Source organism: Hyalella azteca, unplaced genomic scaffold, assembly GCF_000764305.2.
Source record: "Hyalella azteca isolate HAZT.00-mixed unplaced genomic scaffold, Hazt_2.0.2 contig6656, whole genome shotgun sequence".
Classification (NCBI taxonomy): Eukaryota; Metazoa; Arthropoda; class Malacostraca; order Amphipoda; family Hyalellidae; genus Hyalella; species Hyalella azteca.
The window spans coordinates 7,706-27,229 of record NW_025936811.1 but is presented as its reverse complement, the minus strand read 5'-3'; the positions used below and the strand labels follow the sequence as shown (position 1 = coordinate 27,229).

General features: G+C 38.0%; 1 protein-coding gene across 1 annotated transcript; it reads right to left on the bottom strand.

Annotated features, from left to right (window-relative positions):
* Nucleotides 1-1,082: 1,082 nt before the first annotated feature.
* Nucleotides 1,083-15,085, bottom strand: LOC108666613 (sulfotransferase 1C4). Its single transcript, XM_018153524.2, is given in 9 exon segments — nt 1,083-1,569; nt 2,683-2,797; nt 5,693-5,859; nt 7,254-7,380; nt 8,267-8,353; nt 9,367-9,493; nt 10,951-11,096; nt 13,142-13,327; nt 15,006-15,085. Coding segments are annotated over 8 exon segments (1,059 nt in total). The 5' UTR covers nt 13,322-13,327; nt 15,006-15,085; the 3' UTR covers nt 1,083-1,459.
* Nucleotides 15,086-19,524: the final 4,439 nt, after the last annotated feature.

Sequence of the window (19,524 nt, the reverse complement as noted above, 5' to 3'; positions counted from 1 at the left end):
TGACCGTTACGCCGATGATGGAGGCGCTGCCGCGCGCGGTCAGTCTATGAAACGCGCCGCGGCCACATGCCGTTTAAGTGCGATCCGTCGCGCTTAAAAAAATGGACATTTCGTCGATGAAGCGGAGATGTTACTCGGGCGCCCCAACCGAGCGACTCTACCATAGTCTACTTAAACACGCCGGCGACACGCCTTTGATTTTTGACTGGGTTTGACATACTGAAAATTGGCATTCACAGACAAACCCGTTTGTTTCCGGTTCCAAATTAATTGAAAGGAAAACTTTGTTTTAGCCATTAAAATCCACGAGAATGATATTTGTTATAGATTCATACCTTAGTTCATTACAATTTTTTTAATGTTAAAATAGATGAAAATATTTTCAGAAATAGCTAACAAAGGGAACACTTTCATCCTCTAATGATGAATGTGAATACATTCCGTGAGGCGTTGCTGGTAGCTCGATTCGTCGTCGCCTCCGACTAGGGGTTCGTCTACCTTCAATATACTGGCTTTTATAAACGTATCGGTCTAAGTAAACTTTGCTGCCGATTACTGCTCTGCGATTGATGGTTTTAGTGTGAAATTTGGCGCGACATTAACAGTGATTGACAGACTCAGTTAAGAACACGTGATTATTTTTTATACTACGGCTTCAGGTAATAATAGTGACGTTTAAAAACCAAAAGGGCCAACGAAACAAGGTCCTCATGCTCATACACGAGGACAGTAATTGAGGCCAGTACAACTATTAAACAACGACTAATCATTATGCTGGCGGCCTCATGTAGTAAATGGTTACTGGGTCCACTCGTATCCAGTAGTCTCGTCACTCCTCGTATCCAATTGGTCTCGTCACTCCTATACACGAGACCAATTGCACTGAAAAAAATGTGGTGAGTATATGCAAGTTTTACTGGCCGCCAGTACTGCCTCCGTGTACAAGCACTTCTAGAATCCCGACACACGTGCTACCTATATTTCGATACGATTAATTCGAAAGAAAGGATTTTTTAATTGCTACTACGGATAGTATTGTGGATTGGGGGAATGAAACGTTAGCTTTCTTAGTGAGAAATTTTGGTAATTTACAAGAGACGAGTTGCCAGGAATAAAGAGGCTTCTCAGAGTTTCGCAATAAATTTATTCCCAGCAAATACTCGAGCAATTAAATAATTGTTAGCATTTTTACAAATGCGGAAGAGCCTGAGCTTTTAAGCTTGCGGAAGAGCCTAACTTGTTTCGAAAAACAAAAATCCAAATGAAAACCAAGAAAGACGTGCATTCTTGTCTAAGAACACATTTGAAGTGCTGCCATGTAGATATGAATGCATTACATTTTATCTGGCTTTGATGTCACCTCCAGCATCAAAACATCAGTGTCAGCCTCATTGCTAAGCTATTATGAGCCCTTTTTACATGACCTTGAGGCTAACACTGATATCCGGACATGAAAGTATCACATGAACCTGGCCCTGAGCTCGGGGTCCAGGAAGTTCTCAGCGATGTAGTCGTCCAGCAGCTTCTCCTGCTCCGCCGTCAGCTTGCCTTTCCACGCCCCAGAAACTCCTGACAGACACACGCCGAATGTTTTCTAATCATAGTTGTTCACTAATAAGACATATATAATGCATAGATGGAAAGAATGTGAAATTTTTCAACCCATAAATACACAGACAGAATTTCCGGTCACCAATAAGAAGCGGAATATGAATAAAGTTTAACTCCTGACAGACACACGCCGAACGGAGTTATTCCACAGTTCTATATACGGGGTTAATTATGAGGCATGGAAGGGAATGCACTTTAAAGTTTCTAGCACGCTTAAATGTTAACATTTATACTTCTGGTAATGATGTCAATGTATGACAGTGTATTATACTCGTAAAATTGAAATACATATTCCTACGATAAATTATTTACTGGAAATATTGTAAGATCTTCTATACATCATAGGAACATAAAATAGTGGTACATGTCTATGCCTATGCTCAATAAATACAAACTTATGTCGTAAAACGACAAAAACTACAATATCCTGGTTTCTTCCCGCAAAGCATACCGTTCTATAAATTCTGGAACAAAATTATATCCAGTGTCATCCAACGTGGCACAAGTATGTAACATCCTTATCATCTGCCTTCAGATTCCTTTTCCATCTTTTGAGTTAATCTGCTTTGTGGGCTCTTCATAGAAAAACATCTATCAAACGCGTCAATATAATTTTATTTCGTGCTGTGAGAAGCCCAATAAAATCGCCTAATAACTCGCCTCTAAGAAGCCTAATAATAACTCGCTGTAAGAAGCCTAATAAAAAGAAAATATATTGCTGCAAAAGCTTCACAAAAACTGCAATGTATCTGAATTTGATTGATACTAGTGATGCTAGGGAGCGAAAGCTGAAGGCCAGCGAGAGTGCTAGTGTTAACAATCAAGTTAAAAATTATTATTGATTCTGAAGCAACCCGATGCATTTTACAATTATTAGGAAAACAATTTTCTGAAAATCAGGATATTTTTAGGAGATGTTCTCGTCTTAGATTTCTATGCTTCAATAGAAAATTCATTAAGCTCGAGGTATCAGTGAATTGGTATAATTTTTGAATGTAGCGTCGGCATGTTATCGCTAATATTGAGGAATAAAAACCATCTTAATAGGATACAGGCGTCACGAAGACCCACCGTTCCTGATGAAGGCTCCGTCTTTCTGGGCGACGTCTTCGTTGCACATCACAGACGACATCATCTTCAGCGGGTCCATCCTCTGCATGTTACTGAAACTCGTCTGCTTCTGCACCTGTGAACAATAATTAGCACTGAGAACTTTACGAAAATTCTCGAAATGCAGATAAAAATAATTGTTCATACTTCCTATAGAGCATGAATTTTTGAGCTGTCGTATTTGATGATGAGCTTTTGCTTGCTCGCTATTGCATAAAATGTCACAGCAATAATTCTTAATTGTAACTTAACAGTGCTATTTTCGTCTACTTTCTGAATAATTGTTTATCAGCAATATTATGACCGCGGTAATTGGAGCATAATTTTATATATTCTTAATCTGAATAATTTTTATCTTCTTAATCTGGTTGGTAATAAATTTCACGGTTCTCTACAGGGTCCGCCATATTTATGGCAACGGATGTTTGCTATATAGAAATAACTTGATTTCTAGGAGACTGTTTCTTTTATAATGAAGCTTAATATCATCTAATAATTCATCTATTTTATATTGCAGAAGTCTAAGGTCTCTAAATTTACTATTACTTATGGCAGTAGATAGAAATGCAATTGTAACCCTTCATGAAAAGGACGAGAGTAATTCAGTCATTGCAAAAAGCTCCAAATTCGTCGTGAAACTGTGTGGAAGGTGGTAAAAAAGTAAACTGGTGAAACATGCAATCGACCGGTCAAGGAAGGAAACGAAGTGTCCGAACAAAACAGTTGGTAAAAAACACGAGGGAGAAGTTGAGGAGAAACCCTCGTCGCTCAGCTACAAAATTGGTTTGCAGAAGCAGGAGTCAGTCAGATATCAATGTGTAGACATCAATGCTCAAAGATGACCTCAAAACCTCCTCTTACAAGATGCAAACAAGGCATGAACTAACAGACCGTCTTGAACGAATGAGGCTCGAAAGATACCAGCACATTCTGGATTTCATTGAGGATAGCACGCTGCCCTACTTGGTGTTCAGTGACGAGAATAAAATTTGACATTGAACAAAGCGTTAACCGTCAAAATGACAGATTTTGGAGTCGGGATGGATCTGCAGCAACCAGAACAGCAACACGACGTCAAAATCCCATGTCCGAGATGGTTTGGGCCGCGGTAACCGCCACTGGGAGGTCTCCACTCGTTTTTGTCCCCTCAGGAGGAAAATTGAACAGTCAGCGATACATTTTGGAAATTTTGGAAGCTGTTTTGTTACTTTGGGCCCGTAAACACTTAAACGGCTCACCATGGAATTTTCAACAAGATTCTGCCCCATCACATGGCTCAAACATGACCCAAAACTGGATTCAGGGTCACATCCCAGCGTTCAAATTAGCAAAAAAGAATGGCCCTCAAGAAGCCCTGATTTGAATTCTCTCAACTTTTCTGTGTGGGCTATTTTAGAGAGTAGGGTCTGCAAAACACCTCATGATTCTTTGGATGTTTTAAGTCTAAATTGACTCGAGAATGGGACTGTCAAGGGATACGGTTCGTTTAACGTATGGGGTGGATGCAAAACAACTTCAGGAGTAAACAGAAACATTTATTAACAATAGATCAAAGAATGCTAAATAAAGGGGAGTCAATTTCAGGCGCTACGCGACGCAAGTGACGGAAAAGTTACGGTAGCAAAGAACAGTTACATTAGTGCAGTAAAGTAAAGCTGAGTTACGTAAAGTAATGGAACGTAACCCGGATAATCTAAAGTAAAATAAGGCAACGAGATTTGAGCTTGCGGGACGGTAGGTTCGGCCGTTCAGGTCCGACCTGTCGAGATTGAACAGTCATGTAGGTATTGCTTTCGTGGGCATTTCAAGGTCTATTTCAAAATGGATAATTCATCACAAAAAAATATAGTACAAAATTATAGAACCAGAATTAGCCGTTGGTTAACAAGCTCACCTGTCGAGTGTGGGTGGACAAGATCTAAGTCTACAATCGGCCCTAGCGTCGAGTTTAGCTTTGGTATGCAGAACAAGTGACTTTAAGAAGAGTGGAACGCGTGCCCTTACACAACTTCCCCCTTTAAGAAAATCTAGCGCAGCTTAAGATTTTATGACTAAATTTAAGGGCAGGCGCCAAAGGATCCTTACATCAAAATGGATAATTCATCACAAAAAAATATAGTACAAAATTATAGAACCAGAATTAGCCGTTGGTTAACAAGCTCACCTGTCGAGTGTGGGTGGACAAGATCTAAGTCTACAATCGGCCCTAGCGTCGAGTTTAGCTTTGGTATGCAGAACAAGTGACTTTAAGAAGAGTGGATCGCGTGCCCTTACAGGGACTTTGATCCCTCAAGAAATGCTGCGTGTCTCCTGTGAAGCTTTCCGGCGTAGATTGGAGGCCGTCATTAACAATAAGGGCGTTCGTATTGAATAAATATATCTGAGAATTGTTTAGGTAATTTTTGGCTACTAGCTCATCCAGTAAAAAAATGCACCTCTTTGTTTCATTGAGAAATAACAAAAAACATGCGTTGCCATAATATGGCGGACCCTCTAGACTTAGTCGTGTTTCAAGCATACTACTCTACGCTAATTCCATCGTCATGTATTGTTTCAAGGATGCAAACCATTTCAATTTTATTACTAGATATCATGCAATCAATTTCATTGGAATAAACAGGTACTGGTCCGACGACAAGTGCCCCACAAACCACAATGAAAGACAATCCAGCTTTCATGCGCTCCTGCAAAATGAATTTAATTCTAATTAAAGAAGTAATATTACAATTCAAACTTAATTAGCGTAGTCCTTGATATATCTAATTTTGAAGAAGGAATAATATCATTCAAACTTATCAGACTAATTCCATTAGTCTGATAATTCCATTAGTCTGATAGTCCAAAATAAGTCCATCCACGATTTGTTCAAAACATTAACATATATCATCTTTTCACTGCAGAAAGTAAAAGAAGGAACTTGAACTGTTTATCATTCACCTTACGCCCCGATTTCCACCGTTTGTCAACTCACGTTTCGGAGCTGCCCCTCCGACAGGCGGGTGCCGAGGAACGTGTTGAGTTTACGCAGTTCAGCGGCGATGTCGGCCTTCATGTCCTCGTAGAACATCACGTGCAGGTTGGGGTGCGTTTTATACTGCATCGCCTCCCGCACCATGTTGCCGTACGAGCCCCAAAGTACTGATGTGAATGTAGTATGAATGATTTCAGCATTTGATCAGCATTTCACCTTACTTAGAATTACAGTCGATTCATAGGAAATTGATAAACGGCCGAATGTCCGTGATACAATTAAGACAGGCATGTAGGATGAGGAAAAATAGGAAATAATATCTTGATTGAACGTTTTTAAATTTTTAAAGCATACAAAGTTAAAAAGTCGGAAATATATACCCAGTGAAAATTTACAGACGCGGCAGCTTCTGATTTGGATTGCCAGAAGCTGGGGCGACTCTAAATTTTGATAGGGTACGAATGTATCATCCAACCGCCGGGAATTACTAAAACTATGATAGACCAAACAGAGGCTTGTTGGTGATCGCATGTGTTTGCATGCGCAAGAGAAAATTCAACTCCTCATCTCATTCACTCACGGAGTAATCTTGACCATGCATGATGAATTATTATACCTTGAAATACATTGTCCTTTTTGCCCAATCGCCTTGATTCTCAAACAGAGCAACATAGCGGAGGTCAATCAGAGCCAGGAAAACAATGGTCGCGAGGGAAATTCATTGGCTGAACCTCGCCAAAAGTGGTGTCACTAGTCCTATCTTATAGGGGCTAAATCCCCACTAAAATACTCTAAATCCCTCCTAAGTAATTTTATGTTTATCAGTAATTATTTCTACTTCCATTTGAAAAAAATTACGATAAATTCAACATAATATGGTCTGGATGTTTGTTACTTCAAAACAAATAATAGTACAACCATTAATTATTACCTTAAAAGTTCCTATATCTTGGTTTCCCTATATAGTGATAATGGACTAAGCCCTCCCGTCTCTAAAACCACACTGACGCCTCTGTTCATCACGTTTTATTCAGTTATTAAAGGAGGACCATAATTCCAAAAAAATACGAATAAACGGGATTTAAACAAATCGTTGTGTTCAAAATTCACGGCTTTTTGGAACGATTTTCATAGGATGTCCGTTTCACCAAATGCTAGTTGTATACCAAATACACTGATCCATGCTTATCATTCTCAAGCTAACAAGGATCATTGGATGCTCTATGCTGCATATTTTTGTTACACTAAAATTATATCTCCTGCCGAGCATTGCATCAGTCCATCTTGTCTATGTAAAACGGAAGTTATATCATTGAAGCATTTGCGTCATAATCAGCAACACGTCAACAAAAATTCACGACATGCTGGAGTTAACGAAACAATATACCGATTTTCAGATTAATAAATCTGCTCATTTACTGGATGAAGAAATTAGTATCTATTTCGTCTATTCTTAGTAGTAGACGTTGTTAATTTAGTATTTCAGTTTGTAAATAGTATTTCATTTTAGTTGTTCAGTTTGTTAATTTTCGATGAGTTCATTTAGGCGTCATCATCTTACGCAAGTTATCAACGAAGTACTTGATGAAGACGTCTTGTGTGTTAGTGAACCCGTGTCCCTTTATCAGGCGGCAGTGATGTTGGTAAGATAGCACAACGTCTTTCGGGTGACGGGCGATGAAGATAACCTGGTGACAAGTATTTTATGATGTTCGTGAAGACTTGATAAGTTGGTGGTGAAAATTTTCTTCTCAATATTTAATAATGGAGTTATAATAATTCTATAATTCAAAATTTCACATAATTTAGTTTGTAATGCTTAGCTCCTGATATTTAGAACTGTAAGAATTTCAAGGACAGCAAGCAGAAAACTTTTTCAATCTGGATTTTTAAATTCCATCTATGAAGACATGGTAGCGCCGAAAACCCTGAGTAAAATCAGGAAAATTCAGTGACATTGTGAATTATTACAAATGTAATTGAACATTAAATTGAACAAATTTGATAGTACTGATTTCTTCCTACGATTTAGAACTCTGTTTGTATCCAATGTTGGAATAGCACTACTGTCCACTACTCGGTTTTTATTCCAACTAACAAATTCTACAACGCCTTCACTACTATACTATTAACATTACTATAACTACACTATACCTAAGAAATTGTTCACTCTAAAAATTAGGGAACCATTTTATGGGCCAATTGCAACCTCACCTCATTCGGTTGCATGGACACACATTGAATTTATATAAAGCCCACTAACGAACTTTTTCGATAACAAAATTTCAAATTGCATAATAAAGACAATATTAAATGGTCTGAAATATTGGAATTTTCAAAACTAGAAAAAAATTGTTTGGTAAAATTCAATTCAATTCAATCCTACTGGTAAAATTCAAACCTACTGGGATCTAATTAAGTAATTTCAAAAATCTTCAACTCTACCACTATGAGTATTATGCGATTAGTATTGATGAACGGATGCAAGCCATACAAAAATATTATATTTTTCCAGCCTGTGCCATTAGAGCGTGTGACTCGCACACGATATTCTAATCCAACTGAATTAGTTACCTTGCACTTAAACAAGAGGCCGGGGGCGAGGCAGGAGAAGGGCAGGTGTGTCTTGAGGGTGCGGGGCTCCTTCAGTGATTCTGCCACCTGCGATCAGCAACACGCATTCTCAGAGGGTTTGTTCACAAGGCACAAACTCTTTATAAAAATAACTTTTTAACTTTTATATATAACGTATATATATATATATATATATATATATATATATATAGTTCCACTTTACCGGACTTTAATTAATTTTTTTTCTAAATTGCAAAAAATATATAAAAAAAACTTGACCTGGCTGGACCTAACCTCAGTAAAACGGTCTCTAGCAACCTAAAGAAGGGTTTTAGACACTTCAAACCCTAACTCTAACCCTAACCTAACGAGGTTGGCGTTTTTTTGGTGTCCGGTAATGTAGTTCATTTATTTTCGTGTCCGGTTTTTACACATAAATAAGTACTAGCGTCAATTACCGGACTCGATTTTTGTCCGGTTTTGTACCCGATGTCCGGTAATGTTACGAATTGTAATTAATTTTGTCCGGTAATTGTACGAACCATGTTAATATATATATATATATATATATAACGTATATATATATATATATATAACGCAATAAAATCTTTGAAACCCAAAAGCGTGTGCACAGTAACATAAAATTCCTTTAAAATTTCTGAAGAAATGTAAAACTTTGAATAAGTTGGGAAAATATCAGGTGCAGCATCACACGGATTGTGATTAGCGCGATGCAGATCTGAAGTTCTCAAAGGAACTATAGACGGAACATATGCAAGCAGAAGGTTGAGATCTAGGCATACATATGAAATCATATGAGTATGCTTGATATAATGCATTCAATGTCATGAAACATTTTACGATATTTCCTTAATTAGTTCGTAGATACTCTCAATAGCAGTTTTTGTTTGATGATTGCCTTACTACGCAAGTTCTAACATAAATACATATTGACAAAATTAATCATTAAGAAATAAATACTGCCAATCACCTAATAAGATTTTTCATTACAATATCCTTCAAAACATGAGGGTCTCATTTTTAATGTTACATTCTAAACTAAGTGAAATGAAATGAATTTCTGATGTTTAATATCACACCTGCAGGTGGATTCCACGTTTTGAGTCCAAATTCGGACAACGAGATCTGAAGTTTGCAAACATGGCATTGGAAAGAAATGAGTCAAAAGGGATCAGCTGCATCAGTCCAAACGTCAGCATGTCCGCCCTGCGAAATACAATAATATTGATACAACGTTCGCCCTACAACAATAATATTGATACAGAAAAATCGGGACTAAATTAAAAATAGCTATAGGTCTGAAGGCTCTTATTCGTTTCATATTTCATTTAGAGAGAATGTTTGTCTATAGAGAAAAATCTTACTTGACTGATGTTCATAGATTGGATATGTCATAGAATTCTCGCTTTAAAAAATATTTATATATCAAATAATTCAATGGTAGGAATATGATAGAAGAGTGCAACTGAATATTTCAATGAGCTTCTTGAGGGTTTGCTACATAATTTTCTGTGAATATTATACTATTCTGCTTAACAAACGTTCGGTTAAGAAAGAGAAGCGTCAGTACGTGCATCGAATTTGCAGTTATATGTTTGTAGGAGGTGGTTTTCTCGTTCATCTCTTATATGTATAATAATTATATGAAAGAATTCACCGTAAACTTCTAACAATCACGAAATTTAGGTACATCACTGGAATTAATCAATTTAAAACATACAATTCATTACAGGTTGAGAATTACGAGAACCGTGAGTAAAGCCACCTATTTTGTACTTAATTTTTACAGTTGATAAGGTCCCATCCAAGCTTCAGTTTGAGATCGGAATTAACAAACTTTACCCTACCCGTAACAAGTGAACGCTGGTCATTATTGTGTGAGCATCGATTATTGTGAGGCACTCCTCAAGACACATTGAACCCAAAATATAATAAACCTTATTTACGATATTTGGAGACCATATATGGGCCACACATTATACGGTCGGACCATATTATATAACACCATATTCGGACCCAAACAGGGGGAGACCCTTTGAATGAGTCAGCGTGAAAAGGCTTAATCGTTTATCATTGATGTCAACGTTGACAGTTTTCTTTTAATAGTCCACGTAGCTATAACTGAATTTCAATATATAATTATTCGTAGTGATGAAAAATGGGCTCTAATAATTATCTCCATGATTGATTCATAACGCACATCAACTTAAGTTCATGATAGTGTCATGAAACCGCCTGCTTCAGAAATTCAGCGATTAAGAATGCTCTTTTTTTTTTCTTTTCAACTTATTTCCTGAAACAGATGAAGGCAACTCGCCTCTCCTTTAGCTAATGTTCACCTGCGTGGGATCATTCCTGTGCTTACGATCAGCAGACATGCCAGCATAACATTAGTTAGGTAAATAACTGAATTTCAAGCGACGCCTTAAAATGATCCAACAAGGGCTAACTTGCAACTAAGCGAAAAATTCCAATGTAGATTTATTATATCTACCAGCTTGTTTAAATGACGATCCCATGCATTCAAAATTGAAGCTAGGGTTTACTTGTTATAAATCTTAATTTGATATTCTTCTCGCACCTTCACGGACTATAGTTAACAACAAATGCTGAAATTACTGCTCAATTAACTCAGCTGACTTTGTTTTTTCATTAATTCTCACTCAATAAATGGGCTCCTTGAAAACAATTATTCTTCTGGGTTGGGGTGGTCCAGGTTGGGGTTATTCCTCATATTCCAGACGATCTCCTGGCCCCAGGTAGTGCCGCACTTCGGATACGTCATTAACAAGACGTCATCAGGTCGGAACTGGAAAGTTGAATCGTGATATGCACACCCTAAGTTTATCGGACAGTTCTTCGCCTTTTCACCTACACAAATTAGAATTACAGGGTTATTCCAAATGATGGACACAATTTAATAAATTCGTTTTTATTAAGGTATAGATTCAAAATAAAAAAGTTATACACCAATTGAAAGAGAAAGCTTCCAATTTTTTTTACACATTTATATATGTCCTATATGTTCCCATAGGGCAGCACGGCAAACATCTAAACGATAGCCAAACTCGACCCACACACGAGAAAGCTTATATCTTCTGTTACTGAGTGCACTGAAGCAGTGATGCGGTTCTTCGGACCAACCAGAGTTGCTGATAGAGGCGGGACGTAAGCAGAGTTGCTGGTTGGTAGAGGCGGGACGTAAACAGAGTTGCTGGTAGAGGCTTAGAGGTGGAAAGTAAACAGAGTTGCTGGTAGAGGCGGGACGTAAACAGAGTTGCTGGTAGAGTCGGGGCGTAAACAGAGTTGCTGGTAGAGGCGGGACGTAAACAGAGTTGCTGTTAGAGGTGGGAAGTAAACAGCTTTCTTGACGTAACCCCATATGAAATAGTCACATGGGGTGAGATCAGGCGACATCGATGGTCAAAAGTGAAGAGCCAGATCTTCGTCTATGCGAAAAATACTGCTTAGCTACCGTGTAGATGTTTGCCGAATTGAACATCTATAAATATGTAAAAAAAAACATTAAATCTTCTACTTTCCATTGATGTAGGAATTGTTCATTTTGAGCTCACACTTGATGCAATACGAATTTATTGAATTGGGTCCATTATTTATAATAACCCTGTTCATTGGTTCAAGTTAACGACATTTTATCATTGTGCATAATGACATGGATGGAGAAAACATCACGTTAGTTCCTGACAATGAAGCGCTACAGTATCCCCCCGAAAATTTATTTGTAGGTGGTGCGGTTGCGAACTGCTGAAGCTACAAATGGAGAATAGCTGAGGGGCATCCGATGTGTCAATGCTGTACCTTGATCATGAAGATGGCCACTTCTGCCATAAATCTGATAATTGACCTTCGACATCAGGAGGGCATCCATATTCCTTTTGTGGCACGTCGATATATTTTCTGTGTGGTCTCTACAAACCATAGTTTACCACCTCCGAGCAATACATTTTGAAAGTGCTTCTTTCAGTACAGCCGAGACCAACCCGCATCAAGTCCTCTCTGGTGACTTGATGTAGAGATGAGAAGTTCGAATCATATGGCCGTTCTACAGCCGAGACCAACGGTCATAAGATTCGAACTTGTGACATCAAGTGACCAGAGAGAAGAGTGGTATTTGTCGTTTGAATTACTGCCAATCCAATTGGTTTGCTGCTCACTTAATTAATCAGATGAACCATACAAAGAAATGACAACATGATTTATGAACTCTCGAATATCGTTATGGTCTTTCTAGCAAGGTATATTGTTGTCTACAAAGAATCTCGGTTGAAGTCATTTAATTTAATGGCCTTAATTGGTTCATAGATACCATTTCTCAATAACGCATTACCATAGTCATTATTTAGCACGTTCACTGCAGGTAAATGGCGGATGTAATGACATTATACTGGATATTGATGACTCACCATACAGCAGTGCCAATCAAAGAGCATTTGCAATCTGTTATGGACGGTCGAGAAATCTTAGAAAAAGCTTCTTAATTATTTCATTGGAGAAAATTCTTCTTACGACTTTTGGACCATCAAGAAGGTTCAACTTAGTGGGCCCAGGGGCACTCCAGAGTACGAATAATGTGTTGTGCACACCAATAATGAGACTGTGTGATTCAACAATAACACTCGTTTATAGTCCATTGTATAGATAGTGTACTATGGTGATTTGCATGCGAAAAACTATGATTTCGAACATTTCGCAATAATATAATACGTAGAAAATATAGTTATATTAATAATCGACAATTATTTTATATATTTATAGTAATAATCGACTTAATAAATATTTTTATATTTATCTTTATAATATAATGAAAAACAAATTAATGTACTCAAAACCCACCTTGAAGTTATATATTTCCTTCTCAATGAGTTTGTAGTCGTGCGTGACGATAGTGCCAGAGGGCTCAATGCGCAACATCGGCCCCATAGTCCCGGTGAAGTCTTGGACGTAGCGCTGCATCAGTGCGCCAGGAAGCTCCTCGGCGTACCGCCCGCCACTCAGATTAATCTTGCTCGACATTTCCAGCTGCATTTGAAATTAAAATAAGTCAAGTAAGTATCAAGAATATTTAAGTCATCGCTTTCGATCTTCGATTATTTTTATATCATTGAAGATATTACTAAATATTTATACGACAAATTTGATTTATTTGACTATTTTCCGCAACCAAAATTTGAACCCGAATTTGAGTCGGAATTTCGATAAATTTACTTCATCTCTCATTTATGGTTGTAATCACGACTTGATTTTAAATTCACTAGTGTAAAGTCGTCCACTTTTACCTGTAATGATGTGGAATCTAGCCATTAAATATTATACATGTATCTTATTTGTCATCTGAGATTCTACAGGGTTTCCATGAGACAATCAGAAACGATGATGTTTGTGTGTAATTTCTACTTAGCAGAGCAATGAAGAACAATCATGTAGCTAATTGTCCAATTTTATGAAGGCTTTGTGGAGGTAATTTGATTGAATACTACATTGGTCACATTTTTACTCAAATATCTTCAACGGATATGGCTGTCGTTAGCTATACGTGAAAACGTAAACATTATATCGGATATGATACTATATATAAAATTGTTTCTTTTGTGTAACACAGTAGAGGTAAACACTAGAAACGCTAATCGAGCCTTAATTTCAAGTGCTCTAGGGGCAAAATCACTTCTTGAATTTTCCATGTTCCAGCCAAATAAATCTATAACGATATTTCGTCCTGTACGTGCAATGAGCGCGATATGGGCCGCCTGGCCAAGCACAATTAACACTCTATGTATTATTCGTGCTGAGGATCATCGTAAAAGTCCATCGGCTTGGGGATGAAGCAAGTATTGATCGACATCACATTTTATTTGACCGATAATTAAGAGCCAATTTTTTAGTTCTTTGCCCAATTAATTTCTTGAAGGAATGAAACTCGAAAGAAGCTCCTATTCTCACCCAGTTCAGGCACTTACATGAGTTCTAAGCATGGCAATTATGTGCCCAGCGCGCTTAATGTAAACGATGCATGTGAATTGTACACGCGTCCGGAAACGTGTGCGTTGAAATTAAGCCTTATCTAATCTGCTCTTACACTCCAAAAAAATCAGCGAGTAACGCTAGTCTGCATGTATGTAACGTAGGCTTCTGTTTAGAAACATGCAGGCATTCTAAAATCCGCAAATTGAAGTAGAAGCTTAAATATTACAGTCACAATCGGATATGCGTACGTTACACTGCTCCCCATGTTGCACAGCCGAATGAGGGCGTTGCACAGCCCTAGTAAATGGCCAATCCTACAACTTTTTCCTTCATGCCCCGCCAGTCTAGAATAAAGATTACGTGATGACAGCGCATTAAGATGTGTATGGCTCCCAAGTGTAGTTTTACAAGTGTTATAATGGACAAGTGAATTGGAGACGATCGCATTTGGAAATAGAAAATATTTTTGTGCCTAAAATAAGAACCGATTTTAAACTGTTCACCAATGAGATATGAATATCAACATTTGAAAAGTATTAAATGTACAAAACTTTCCATTTTTTCATTCTCTTGACAGTTTTGGACGCAGGGCCAAGATAAAAAAACATGAGAAGCATGAAGTTGCCTGCATTGCGCAAGGCTGATAAACTAACTGCCAGTTGATTTTTATAAATAAATTCAACAAAACCAACATTTCCATGCAAAAAATAACAGAAGAAGTGGCACTAGAAATTACTTTTGGCTGATGAGTTGAGTTCAAGTGTAGAACACTTTTATTAATACGGTCTTACATAGACCGGCACAAGTTGCAAGGAGACCTTTCGGCACTGAATATTGTGTCTTGTTATTGATAACCCAGCTCGTTCAAATAATTATATCAGATTAGAAGAGCAGATAAAGAAATCTTGGCTGATATGAGCTATGCGGGAACCTTTGAAGCATATCTTATGGATACCAATTGTCACAACATGTTTATGCTTAGCACACAGATAGCACATCCATAATAAACACCTGTCGTACGTTTCATTAATCTTCTGCAAATTTTTCTTATTAGATATTCTTTTTCACAGTTGTAGTTTTCCTATGAACATGGTTCATAGGAAAACTACAACCCAGAGTAGATCTTTCTTTGTCATTCGCAAAACACAGGTGCCAGTATATCACTGCGTTTAATACTTTTTTTCTATTCGAGACGAGACCGTTATTGGCTCTGCCAATTATCAGGACACAATCGGCTCTGCCAATTATCACAATTGGTGATAAAAATAGAGACAGTTTTCAAAATTCCGTGGGAATTCCGGGAGACAACCGAGGCGAGACAAGACGTTTAGGATCAACTCCTTGATATAAAATTCAAATACCTAATTGCGGCATATATTATCGGCTAAACTCTTTGAATTCTATTGATATGACACTATATTCATGGTCTTTTCAGCAGAAGATGAACAGTAAAAAGTTCCATTGTATAAAATGTTATTTTAATTTGTCCGGGCCCAACAGTCCTACACTGCAAGGAAGGTTGTGCCCAAAAGTCCTACACTGCAGGGAAGGTCGTGCCCAAAAGTCCTACACTGCAAGGAAGGTTGTGCCCAACAGTCCTACACTGCAGGGAAGGTTGTGCCAACAGTCCTACACTGCAGGGAAGGTCGTGCCCAACAGCCCAACAATTCTACACTGCAGGGAAGGTCGTGCCCAACAGTCCTACACTGCAGGGAAGGTCGTGCCCAACAGTCCTACCCAGTTAAAATTTTGAGCCGAGACCGGCGCTGGGTTTAGCCGGGCTGGTCGCGCTTTAGCAGGATGGAGCCGTGAAACAATAACCGGCCATCTATCCCTAAAACTGCGCTGCGCCATGGCTGATATAGAGACATCCTACACTGCATGCCGGGGAGTGCGTAGCAGTCCTACACTTCAGACAAGGATCTGATTAACATGGCAGTGAAGTAAAGAGCATGTCTACTACGGAGACCGAAAGTCCCCCAGTAACTGCCTTATCACCAGCTAACCACACTGGTGAATTCGAACAGCAACGATGATGCGTTGCGCGCAAGCAAGAAAATTACATAAACACGTTTTTTTCAGAAAATGTCCAATCGGAATATTTGAAAAATAAATAGGAGGGACATGCAGGAAATGCTCTTCCGGAAGCAACTAATTGACAAAAAGAGTGTAACCATGATTGAACTAGTACAAAGTTGACCCATGAGAAGCTCATTTTCGCGGATGTAGTTTGTTGTTCGCTTGGGACGTCACTGAGATCAGTGACGTCACGGGCATTAAACATTTAACGAAATGCGATCAAACCAGTCAACCAATCCGTCACGGGAATGACGGGTTTGTTTACGTTTCTCGATCTACGTGACGGAATTAAGGAATTTTACCACGTTTTTCTTAGCTCGCTTTCGTGTCTGTCTGTCTGTTTGTGATGATCAAATCTTGCAATCGATATTTCACCAACTTTCCCGCTAGCTAGCGCTCTGAAACTTTTAGGGAAGCTCAGCTCCCGATGACAATACAATAATCAATAATTTGTTGCACGTTTCCAGGCGTATTTATCACTATTATAAACAAAATAATTTTCGAAGTGGAAATCGATCGCAGCGCCATTCCCCCTAAAGCGGCGATTTTCAGAACTAACGAACGCGGTTAATTAAATTGAAATTTCGATTGCAAGATTTGATCAGCACAAGCATACAAACTAACATAAAACTAAAAAGTAAAAAATAAAATGTATAAAAAAAATTTTAAAGACCACGTTTTTCATGTGGACTAAAAAGTAGAAAATAATTTTTCGGCAGCTACTGAACTCTGTTTGCTTTCATTCTCTTGGTCTTTTGTATTTCAGTTAAAATATTTTACAACATCTAAAACGAAAAACGTGGGGCGCATATGTATTTAATTGCTGTCTCTTATACACATCTAGATGTGTATAAGAGACAGGTCCTACACTGCATGCCGGGGAGTGCGTAGCAGTCCTACACTGCATGCCGGGGAGTGCGTAGCAGTCCTACACTGCATGCCGGGGAGTGCGTAGCAGTCCTACACTGCAGACCAGAGCGAACGTAGCCACGTAACTCCTCTTCGTGTACTCAACTCCTCAACCGGTGATATTATGAGTTGATATGAAAAAAATAATGGATCAAGATTCAACATAGAAATCTAAAGTAGACGGCTAGAATAAAGCATTGTTGTTTATAATATATTGCGGGTTCTAGAGGAATTTACTCAGAGAAGCTTCAATTTCAATAAACCTTGAGAAGCTCATGAGGATGACATGGTCGCTGCTCTGAGAGATTTCAATTGAAATCAGGTTGCCGCACCGAGACACATTATCAGTGTTCTACGACACATTAGATAGACATTACGTAGAGACACATTATCACAGATAGAGTAGACATTACGTAGAGACACATTATCAGTGTTCTACGTAGCGGTGTTATACTTCCTCACTTACTGTTGTAGATGATATAAATTTATAAATGGGAATCAGGCGCACCGACTTCATGCCATCGGTAAAAACTAAAGAAGCAACTTCAGCAAAGTTATTTAACAACCTAATTATTCGTAAGTTTTGTAAGTTTGTAAATTTCTATAATTTCTAGAGTTCAGCGAAATAAATCACATCGTGCAGGGCTCATTTCTTGTCTGCAGCTGTTCTGGAAGAAGCGTTGATGGTTTCGCTGCACTAATTGCTGTCAGATACATTTACTGTTTAGTTTGGAAAACAGTTGACAGTCGATTATGTGATAGCAGAAAAAGGTGAAACTATTTCAGTAAATTTATTTTGTGTTAATGCTAAACGCTCGACAGCACAATAAATTCGGCGTAACGCTAAATAATTGTTTGCTTGCCTCTGCGATATTGCGCTCTGAGATTCACATGGAAGCGTTATCGCGATTTTAAAAAAATTCGTTATAGGCGTCACACTCATAGATGCTTATACAGAATAAAATTATCTATTTATTGTCAATTTTCATTTAAAGAGATTGATCAGAGTTGAGCCCTGTAATAACTTGATCGGGTTCTTCACAAAGTTAGTTTATAAAGAGTTTTCGTCGGAGTATTAATGAAGACTTGTTCCCACAAGCATTTATTCAAATAAAGTTTATTTACAGCACAGATGAATAATAGGTTGAAATTGGCATACGGGACACGCATCTGAATAGGCAGGAGGCTAACTAACCCGTCGCACACACTTAAAAGACCAAGAGAATGAAAGCAAACAGAGATCAGTAGCTGCCGAAAAATTATTTTCTACTTTTTAGTCCACATGAAAAACGTGGTCTTTAAAATTTTTTTTATACATTTTATTTAACATTAGGAAACTGAAAGACGGAAATCCTCGTGGGTCAACCTTATAAAGTTCAACCATGGGTGTAACTCGCCTCCCATGAAATGATGTTGATTATTGGCTCGCATAAACTTTATCGAATGAGCTCGAATAATATGTTTCAGGCGAACGATATCTTCATTGCAGCCCTGGAGCGTTTTATATCCATTCGTGTTAATTATACTGCATGCTACCAGCTTCTTCATTAGAGATTTAACTTATTTCGTTCATATGAGTATTGAAATGAAAATTATGTCAGAGGAAGCAATATCAATTTAATGAATTTGAAGTAGCTTGATAAAATTAAACCCTATTCCACTTTGATATTTTTTTGCATTTGAATTAATAAATTGAAAATAATTTCAACTTCTTTAAACGTAGTGACCGCTTTTCATAGACTCATCTTCAATTTTCTCCAATATCATGGAAATTTTGAAAATTCCATGAATGAATTTTCCATTATTCCTCGTAGTGACTCCAGAAATTCAAATTTCTGCATATGCTTGCCCATGAAAGGGTCAAATCCTCTTTTTCTGCTGTAGATCACAATTAATAGTAAATTGGAAGCGCGCACTAAAGGCATATTGAAGCAGAAGCGCCGCACTAAAAAAGCTAGCATTAAAGGGTTGAGGGACCACGTCATGCACATGCGTTAAATTTTAGCCTAAGTGGTGCGTTGGTCATATATATGGTCATTTTTCATCTACCTATAAATTTGTCAGTATTTGACGCTAAACTCTCGGCATAAAATCTGCACGACGATCGGCAATTTTTCATCAGTTTTTTTTTCATGTTGCGCGTTTAAATTCATTACTAAGCGCTGTTAAAATTTTGTCAGTCTGTGGTTGAGGTTATTGCAACTGACGAAGGTAGAAAACAGAGAAGTCGTGTTTTTATCTATAAGCGATTTTTATTGTAAGAGCGT